Consider the following 9,795-nt stretch of genomic DNA (forward strand, 5'->3'; position numbering starts at 1 on the left):
ACTACAATCATATATTGGTCCTCACTAAAAAATAACCAAACCCATGGGCACATCCTGCCCGTTCAGCAGCCCAGCCCAGGGAGTCTCTGGCTGGTGGGGCTGAGGGCTGTGGATGTCCCATGGAAGGTCTCTGGGAGGCTCCCACACTTTCCCTGGCCCGTGGTGCCCATTTGCTCTTGGAGCAAGGTGCCAGCTGCCTGTCCCCGAGGGTGACACGGGTGTGCCGTGGCTCCTGAGCCAGCCACAGCGGGAGCCAGCTCAGCCCACGCTCCCGTGCTCACCTGTGAGCTTGGCCACAGCATCTGCTCCCGGGGACACACTTCGTTCATATGCTAATTTTCTTTATTCTGTTTCTTTTCCCCTCTCCTCCACCCCAACTTTCCCCCCTGTTTTTCTTTCTCTTACCCCTTTGGTTTTCTTTGGTGAAAACACTTGAAAAGCACGCAAACGCAAACGTATGGTGCCTCCAGGTATGAAGTGCATGTGACTCTGAAAGTGTGTGTCATGTCACTCCTTGTTCTTCATTTGGGACTGTAACATGCAAAGCCTTGAATTAAAAAAAAAAAAAAAAACCAAAACCAAAAAAAAACAACAAAAAAAGAAAGAAACCTTTGAAGATGAGTTTTTTTCCAAGGAATGAGTGAAAGCCCAAAGCAGACGCGCCCTCCTGCTGCTACTGACTAACCCCCTGCACCTCCATGTACATTTTAGCTATTGGTACACACAAGTGTTGGGAAACTCTGCCAAAATGACGATGTAAGGAAGGAGAATGGGAGCGCGCTTAATAAGCTTGCTTTGTTAAGGATGATTTCTTGATGGTCTCCCCCAATCCATGCAACACTTAACAAGAAAACATCCCCAGTCATCTTCCATTTCCCTCTGCCCTCACTCCCTTGTGTTCCCTCTCTCCAGCCCTCTTCTCCCATCCTTCATTGTGTCATTTATCTGGCTCTGTGCTGCAGGAGTTGTGCCCACCTGGTAACGCTGGCTTTGAGTTTGCTGGTATGGTGGCACCACAGGGCACATCAGTGGTAGCACAGATTAAAACCTCCATAGCAGCTGTGCCTGCTTTCGAGGGTAAAACCTGGAGAAGAGAAAGATCTGGGATGCCAAACTGATATGATCATTCATTTCTTCAAGTAATCCAATCTGATTTTTGGGGGAAGAATGCTTCATCTCAGCAGGACTTTTCCATTTCAGTTTTTAGTTCCAAGGCCCACCTAGAGCTAAGCAGTTATTAGCCACAGTTATTCAATCTGGGACTTAACCTTTTGGGATCAATCCCAATGCAAAGTCCTGGATATGGCTGTGTAAGATTTATGATAAATAATATTATCTCAGGTTCTGCAGAAAGGAGTAGATTTGCAAATCACAGGCGTATTTTATATAAGATGGGCATCTGAAGGTGTAGTCAAGTTAATATTTTAAGATAGGGAATAAATGACTTGCATTTCAAGACTGCAGGCCAAGCTTTGTTCTTAGAGCAGTTTAAATCCTCACTAGATGCAGTAATGCCACTAGAGCTGATGTGATTTAGTGTCTGATTTCGAAACCTGGTTCCAGTTTTCACAGATGCAAGTTTTACAGCCTTAGTAAATCACATTTACTGCTCTGTGTGCTTAATTTATAGCAAATTGCATGAATGAACTGCAAGTATAATATTAAGAATACATTTTCCTGTTGTGCTGAACATCAGCCTGTTTTAAGAATCAGACATTTTTCTACTGCTGGGAGAGGAATAAGTATGTGCCACTTCCGTTTCATTTGTTGTAATAAAGTATCTTATAACCTTCATAAATGTTCTCAGTCATGAAAAATAGCTTCAGCCGGAGACATAAAGCCATGGTTAGGGCAAAAATTGGCAGCTCATAAGAACTCCAGCACTGCAGGGAGGCTCATTTAGGTTCCCATACCATTCCAGCACCCTTCTCCTTGTCACTGCCTCCCTACTTGTTCATACTGGGACTGTTCCAAAAAATCATCGTGGCGTCCGTGTGCGTGCTGTGGTGTGTCTGTGTAGCTCCCACTGTGTCCTGTGCTGCTGCCCTCCTCGTGTCGTGGGGTTCTGGTGGTGTCCTGGCCCGAGGCATGATCTCCCTCCTGTCCCCAATGCTTGAAAGTTGTCTGTGCTCCCAGGAACAGCGGATCCGCCTTTCCCTGTGGATGTGGGAGCTGGCACCCGGAGTTAGCGTGGCCTTTCTGTGTGCTGTACTGGGAGGGGTGATGGAGGCAGCTGGGGGGACCTGCAGCAGCTCAGAAGTGTTGCTGTGGTGGGTGGCATGAGCTGTGTGTGTCCTGTGGTGTGCAGATTCCTCACCCAGCTCCCCCTTAACCGGAACGTGCTTTCCTTGCTAACCAGTGACACACGGACCAGGAGGAGAGAGAGAAAACGTGAGGAGCCCCAGCCAGAGGTTCTTTCTGCACCTGGCATGGTGGCACCTGCGTCCCCTGTGCCCTGGGCACACACCAGGGCAGGGTGCTGTGCATCCAGCATTCCACAGCAAAGCTCAGTTCAAGAGCTATGCAGAGTTCTGCCTTTTTTTTGTTTTTTAAGGTTCTGGAGAAATGGTGTGGTGGAGTAGCTGTTCCCCAAGCTGCTCTTGCAGTGACAGGTTAGGCTGAGCATTTAGTTGAAATTAAATTTCAGGTCAAGTATATGTATAAGTTTTCACCCATTTTTAATAATAATTATTTCAGTAAAATACTGCTTATTTCCACCTCATGTGTACCAGGTCCATGAACCAACCACAGAAATGGTGAATTTCTGTGTTTGTTGTGTGTCTGTACTACTCATGGAAGCATCTGTGGTGGCCCAGGAGGCGGCCACCTTCAGCACACTGCAGACCATGGGCTGATGTAAAAGACATAGCTCCTTTTGGAATCCTGAATCCTTCAGTCTTTTGAGCTAATGAGCTCCTCAGCTGAGACTTGCACCAGTGAGAGCCCTGGATTTGCGATCCCAGCTGGAGAAAGTGGGGCAATTGTCCTGTGTTCTGCTGGGTATGGACCTCCCTGAGGAGTTAATTCACCAAAGAAGAGTAGTGCACCCTTCATTACCTGAAGTAATGAAGTACACTCTGAGTACACTCTCTGCTGGATTTTGTGCACCACCTCTCCCATCCTGGAATGCATCTCCAAACCCTACGGTGTGTTTGAAGGGAGCAGACAGCCCAGCACTCGTGCACAGCTCCACTGCATCAAGGTCAGCTTCTTCCTGATGTCTAGAATGAGGAGGATCATTAATTCAGCAGATCAGGATGTGCTTTTCTCTGGATGGAAGCGACTGGGGAGCTGAGCCAAAATTTTTCAGGCCTATTTTTACTCTTTTCTCCATACTTAGAATTGGAAAATTTTCTGATTGCCTCAATCTTGTGAACACAAAATCTCTGCTGAACCGCTGTGGTTTTGAGGATAAGTTTTGTGCCTGCAGAGAAGAGGCTTTTCCAGTTGAGTTGTTTTTTTTTAGTTAAAGTGTGAAACTATTGGTCTCATAATGGCTGAAAAAGTGTGGGCATGAATATCTCTGCCTTTATTTTATTAGAAGCCTCATTTCTTACAGTCTCCCCCTGACACCTCCAGCCTGTGTTTCTCTTGGCTGGAAACCTGGCTGGGAATATCAGTGTTAAATATTTATGGAGCAAGCCCTGGTCTCCCAGGATCTCAGGGAAGAACCCAAAAATGGATGTGGAGCTAATTCAGTGGCTTTTAGCACAAATGCAGGATAGGCCACAGGGTGTTTGTTCATTGGATTTTTAATTCTTAACCAGGATTGTCAGGTCATTGTCAGGTTTGGGGCTCTTTTTGTTTGTTTGTTTGTTTTGGTTTGTTTTGGTTTTTTTTTTACTGAGAAAAAAAGGAAGCCCCGTGGCTCCTGGAAGGCAGTGACACAAGGTTTTGCCTCATTTTGGGGGAAAACCTGACATGGACAGTAGGGAATTGGTTAAATTTGACCCAGGAGCACACTGCTGTTTCTCCTGAGATGCTCCCAACCCCAGGTCTTTATTTTCTCTGTTCCACAAGCTGCTCCTTCCCATGCCTTCCCACATTCCCAAGAGCAGCAGGGTTGAGTGTGAGTTTTTCTATTTTCCCCCAAAGCTGGAGTTTCTCTCCGTTTAGCAGTGCCAACCTGCCAGACTACAGCTCTGCCAAAACACCACTGGGCTGCCCAGGAACCCTGGCAGCTGCTTGGTTTTGGGGACGTTCAAAATCCAGTGGTGCAGACAAGTTTCTCTCTCTCTCTTGCTGTCACTTTCTCTCTCTTACCCCACTGCTCTGCCTTAGGACACTGTTGGAAGTAGCAGCCAAACCCCTCTCCATCCTTCCTGAGCTGTCCCCCAGCTGCAGTTGGTGGCACAAAGCTGGTTCTGGTTGAAAGGATGGGGCAGCAGGCGAAGTTGCCAAGATGGGAGGCTCTGGAACCAGTTCTGTCTGGATACTAATGCTCTTTGTTTTCTCCCTCTAGACTAATCCCTCCTCTGAACCAGCTGGAGCTCCTGAGGAACCTGAAGAGCAAGTCGGGACTGACATTCAGGTTAGCAGCAGAGTTAAGAGAGTTTGGAACAAACACACTTTGCAATATTTTTTCTTCTTTTTCTTTTTTATTATTTTTTTTCCTTCCTGCCTTTTGCGTATGGACGTCCTTGAAGATGAAAGAGGTTTGACAGCTGGTCCCCCATGGGTCACTCAGTCACCTCCTCCCTTCCCCTCTCCCGTGCTCTACATGAATTCCTTCAGCCTAACTTGGCTCCGGAGCAATGTCACAGTGCTTCACTGACAACGCAAAGTCATATTCTCAAAGGGGCTGATGGAGGTAGTGATCCCAGTTTTCCTCTGACCTTTCTGCTCCTCACCACACTCAGAGGACACTCAGGCCCATGATGTGTTAATTCATTCTCTCTTCCCTCCAGTGAGAGCAGGCAAAGTTGCAGCAGTGAGAAATTTTTGCTAAATTAGCAGTGGCAAGGTTTACACGAATCCCCCAGAAGAGTGGGAGTCCTGCACCTTCACCCTCTGCTTGGGAGGGATAATTCTTGGGGTTTTTAAGCAGTCAAGGCTGTCCTGTTGGTGAATGGGGAGTGTACAGACCCTGGGAGGGATGGAGAGGTGCCAGTGTGCATCGGGGCCAACTGGGAGGTGTGGGCTGGGGCCTGCCCTAGGCTGTGTGCCTCTGCAAAGGATAGAGCCCTGAGTCAGCCCGAAAACTTTAAAATATGAGTATTTGAGCTAGTGACTGAGGCTGGGCCTCCAAGCTTTTCTGAGCATGAAGCAGAGGGGGGGAAAAGAGATTTTTATTAGTCTCTCCAGGCTGCTGCCTTTAACTGAGGGAGAGGAGTCGGGCTCTGTGCAGGTCTCAGTGGTCACTGCTGAGCAGTGGCAGGGCCAGGGCTGGTGCAGCATCATGCTCAGAGGGCACCTGTGTTAGGGGAGGCAGAGCTGTATCTGCTGAGAAACATGGTCTGCTCCCTCTCTGGGGGGCTGCAGGAGCAGGGCTGATCGAGGCCCCACACTAAACACCATTCCTGAGTGTAGGAGTTGTGAATCGGAGCAGCTGAAGGCAGAGCAGGTTTCCCTCATTGCTGGAGGGAAATGCCACCATGCCTGGTCAGTGAAGGTGAGAGGTTTTTTTCAGTGTGGCCTCAGCATGGCTTGCAGTGTCCTGGCTGCCCTTTTGTAGGTGTTCAGCTCACTTTGTCCTCAGTGATTTTTCAGAGCAATCCAGTTTTGGATCTCAATAGGAAACCGCAAACACGGATTGTGGTGTCCCACTCCCTCCATGTGGCCTTTGCCAACTATTTGAGTAAAGTAGCTGCCAAAGGCTCTGGAGGCATAAACCCCACCTGAGGTGTCAGGATGCCGGGGCAGGGGTCCATGCTCCTTCCCACCCATGTCCAATCACAGCACCCGGCATGAATCCGTGCATCCGGAGATCTGACATGAGCTCTGTTCCAATAGCCAGGGAAGAAAAGCGAATGCAGCAAGGTCATGGGAGCTGTTCAAACCCTTCCCCACGTGCAGAAACATGAGGGCAGTGTGTTTCCAAAGGAAGGGGGCCGCTCTCTGAGCCTCTCAGAAGTCCTCCTGTGCTCACACAAATCACACGACCCCCAGGTGTCTCAGTCGTGCGTAGGCACAAGGATGGGTTGGGATAAATTCTTCAACCCTGTGCGTTGTATGTGTCTTCTCTGAGGTTGTGTGAGTCTCCAGTGATCTCCTGTCCGGGCCAGAAACTCCAGGAATTAAGTGCTCCTTTCCCTTTCTTCTGTCCACAACTTCCACTTAGTTGTATTGTTTGGTATTGTCGTTTTGTTATGTTTTAACAGTGAAGCAGCAACATCTTTTGCCACCTGACACCATGCTAATGTACTATTGCTTCTGTTTAAAGGAAAGAGCAGCAGCCCGAACCATCGCCAAGGTCTGTATCACTGCCAACACGCCATCCCCATGCATTCCCTGTAGATTTCTATGTGTGTGCGTGTGTGTACCATGTTGTGGCACCATCGAGGGAAGCATTCCTAGGTATTACCGTGCTTTTCCTGTGCTGTGCAGTCCAATGTATCTACGTGTATGCTGGACCTTAAATCATATCTTCCTTCCAGTCTGCCTCGGGCTGGAGCTGCAGGGTAGCGAGGCTGGGGGGGTGCAGGGAGTGGTGGCAGCACGGGTGGAGCTGGCAGACACTCACCGGGGTGACAGCAGGGGTTGAGTTTACGCTTCTTTGTTTCATTTCTTTGCTGGGGTTGTAGCTGAGCGAGTCGGTATACCGCAGGCTCAACGCGTGCCCAGGGGCAGGGGACGCTTTGCCCGTGTCCCTGTCACCCGTGCTGGGCAGAGGTGACATGGGGAACACGAAGCCATCGCCAAGGCGCCGCGTTAGCGACCTCTGCCGAGCTCCTCTCACTGCAGGGCACTGCGTGGACCTGCTGCTCCGTGGGACACGGAGCGCTCTCTGGCACGGCACGAGGTGGCATGGCAGAGACACCCTTTGTCCAGCCCGTTCCCTGGGGAGGAAGCACATTCCCTGCTTCATCTTCCCTCCACGCCTCGAGCCCACGGTGCAGAGCGTGCTCTGGATCGTGGCGAGCACCTTCCAAGGGCAGCCGCAAATCTCACTTGTGGTAGAGCTTTTCTCCATTCGCAGCTCCCCGGGAAAGCGACAGGGCTGGTGTTTGGGATACATTTAGGACACTCTTCATCCACTTAGAAGTATTTCATTCTGGGATTTTTTTGTCCTATATTTTCCAGTTCTTTTAAAAAATAATTCTGGAGCTGAATGTCTTTTTTTTTTCTTGGCTGATGAGACACAAACTGATGATCAGCAGAGATCATCTGCTTGGCTTTTAGATCTTCCATCTCATTCCTCAAAACACAGCTTACAGCCTAAATTTTGTAAACAATGAATACATTTTCAGAAGTACAGCTAGAGCCTGGCATTCTGCAGATGTACCTCTCTGCCATGCCTCAGCTTGTAAGAGGCCAGAAACTAATTTTTCCTTGGCATGCAAGCCAACCAAAGATATCTGGGTAGATATAGTGCTGATTAAAGGGTGGAAAATTTCATCTTTCCTTCCTCCCTTCTCCCTCTCCCCCCCCCCCCCCCCCCCATTTTTTTCTGTCATTCATTTGAGCTTTTCTTTGCAAGCAGAACCTTTGTAGCACTCCATCTACTTTCCTGCCAAATAACCCAAATCTCCAAGATCATGTTTCAACTATCCAGATTTTTTTTTTCTTTTTTCTGCTTGAGGTCTTAAGTGTAGCTCAAGTGAAGGCAGCCTCCATCCAGCATTATTAAAGCTGGGAGCATTACTTGGGAAGGGCTCTGTGAGAGCAGACCAACGCTGAAATCTTGGCCACCTGCCTGTGGCGTCAGGAGGGTCAGAATTTCATCCCAGGATCTGGCTGCCCCACTGCCCTGTCTCAGCCAGTGATAAACTTTGGATGCATCAAAGGGTAAATCCACATTTCTTACAGTGCAACGAGACAAAATCCCTGCTCAGCCCCATCACCTCCATAGCCAAGAAAATCTTAGGCCTGACAGTCCCTTGCAGGGTTACACCAGCCAGCATCCCTGCAATCACAAGAAATAGTCTTATTTCTGAGTCACTAGCCTTATTTTTAATTTTTGAATCTCGGTCCTGCCTTGCAGCGTTCATATTTATTTACTGGAAACCGTAGGTTGTGTACAATATTTCTTCTTAAAAGTTGCAGGTTTTTCCCTGTTCATTTTCTACTTCCTCAACCTTATGTCACAGAAAGAAGTAAAAATAGTCCTTCTCCGTCCTTTTTCAGAGTATTTTTTACTGTATACAGGTCCTTCATCAGAGTAATTTCCAAGTGCTGTTTCCTGCTCCTGTGGTGCATCTGTCTCTTGTGACACCGATGGGTTTTGTTGTTAAACCCCAGTCCAGGAGGGCTTAAGCTGAGGGTCTGCAGCTGCTGTGCAGAGCTTTAGAGTTTATTCCATATCGTTCAGTTCTGCTGCAGGGCAGCACCAAAGCTCCTTCCTTCTGTTCTGTTAGGACAATACCAATTCTCCCTGCTCCCACTGTCCTTTTCCTTCCATCTGATAATGTCTCAGACCTCAGGAAGGAATCTTGTGTTCAGGGGGGCCCCAAACTGCCTGTTTTCCCCAACAAAATTTTCTGGGTCTTTTACATTCACATCCCAAATCTGCCACCCACTCTAATTTCCAGCAGCCTCCCGGTGATGCTCAGTGTGTCATCCTGCCCTTAGAAAAGAGAACTCATCCTGTTTCTCTGCCCACCTGGCAGTTAATCACCCACTTGCTGATGATGCTTCACTCAGGAAGCTCCTGGGAATGAATTGTCTCTCTTAGCAGACCCCAGCTTCCACACTTTCACTGCTTCAGCTGGGAAAGGATTTGCCACTTTGCATTTCCATTGCTGTGAGGAAATACAGCCTTACACCTGGAGGTAGCTGGATGCTCCTCCTGTTTTAGTGATGTGTAGGGAGTGGCTGATTTCCTATAACCCTCTTTCCACAAGAGATACACCACAAAGTCCTGGCAGCAAATGGAATAGAAAGAGCTTTTTCACTATTTTTCACTTTAATATATTTTAATTTAGAGAAGGGATGCTGGGAATGTGCTGTGCAGGACAAGCATTGCCTTGTGAGGTCAGGGAGCATCCCAAGCATTCTGCCAGTGCACAGGGTGGCTGTCAGGGTCCTGCCCTGTGACCCAAGTGCTGCTGTGGCCCTGCTGATTTCTGCCCACTCAGCACTGGGAGAGCTGCTGCCTGGGCTGAGAGGACATGAGGAGGTGACGGGGTCAGTGTGGCAGAGGCTTGGGGTCACCTGGAATTTCTCATGGGTAGCTTTTGATTCAGTCTTAGCATAAAATGGGACAGCTGATCTGAGAGTCAGGTTACATCCTTTCTCTATGGTTTCTGCTTTGTTTTTCCACCACGAGTTTGTCTGCGTCCACATCCAAGTGCTGGGAACGCTTTGTGCTGACCTGCTTGGGGGCCAAGAGCTCACGTCCCCCAGGTGGAGGTGGAGCCCAGGCTGTGATGAGCAGAAGAGATGCTGGTCTTTTCCTACATGCTGTGTACCTCTTCCCCCCTCTTTATTTTCCTCCCTTTAAGAAACAAATGCTTTCAGAGCCTCCTGTTGCCTGTCACTCTGGGTGTTGTGTCCACCCTGCCCCTGCCCTGGCCAAGCAGTGCCACCTGCTCCTCCTCAGGCTGGCTGTGCTGCCGGGGCACTGGGACCCATCCCACGTCCGAGACCATGCTGCTGCTGCCATGCAGGGTCCAAATACAAGTCCACTCTCCCTCA

At 48.9% G+C, this 9,795-nt stretch overlaps 1 protein-coding gene across 3 annotated transcripts in view; it reads left to right on the forward strand.

Annotated features, from left to right (window-relative positions):
• The window catches only part of KCNQ2 (potassium voltage-gated channel subfamily Q member 2), a gene marked incomplete at both ends in the record, with an annotated part of 64,554 nt that overhangs the window by 34,182 nt on the left and 20,577 nt on the right, over nt 1–9,795 (forward strand). For 2 of the 3 annotated variants that reach the window (XM_082292643.1, XM_082292644.1), the window contains 3 exons: nt 441–470; nt 4,463–4,531; nt 6,383–6,416. In XM_082292643.1, coding sequence (XP_082148769.1) covers nt 441–470; nt 4,463–4,531; nt 6,383–6,416 — 133 coding nt within the window. The remainder of the gene's footprint in view (nt 1–440; nt 471–4,462; nt 4,532–6,382; nt 6,417–9,795) is intronic. The other variant, XM_082292642.1, reaches the window with a different exon arrangement.

The sequence above is a fragment of the Coloeus monedula genome, assembly GCF_965178545.1.
Source record: "Coloeus monedula genome assembly, chromosome: 17".
NCBI classification, from domain to species: domain Eukaryota; kingdom Metazoa; phylum Chordata; class Aves; order Passeriformes; family Corvidae; genus Coloeus; species Coloeus monedula.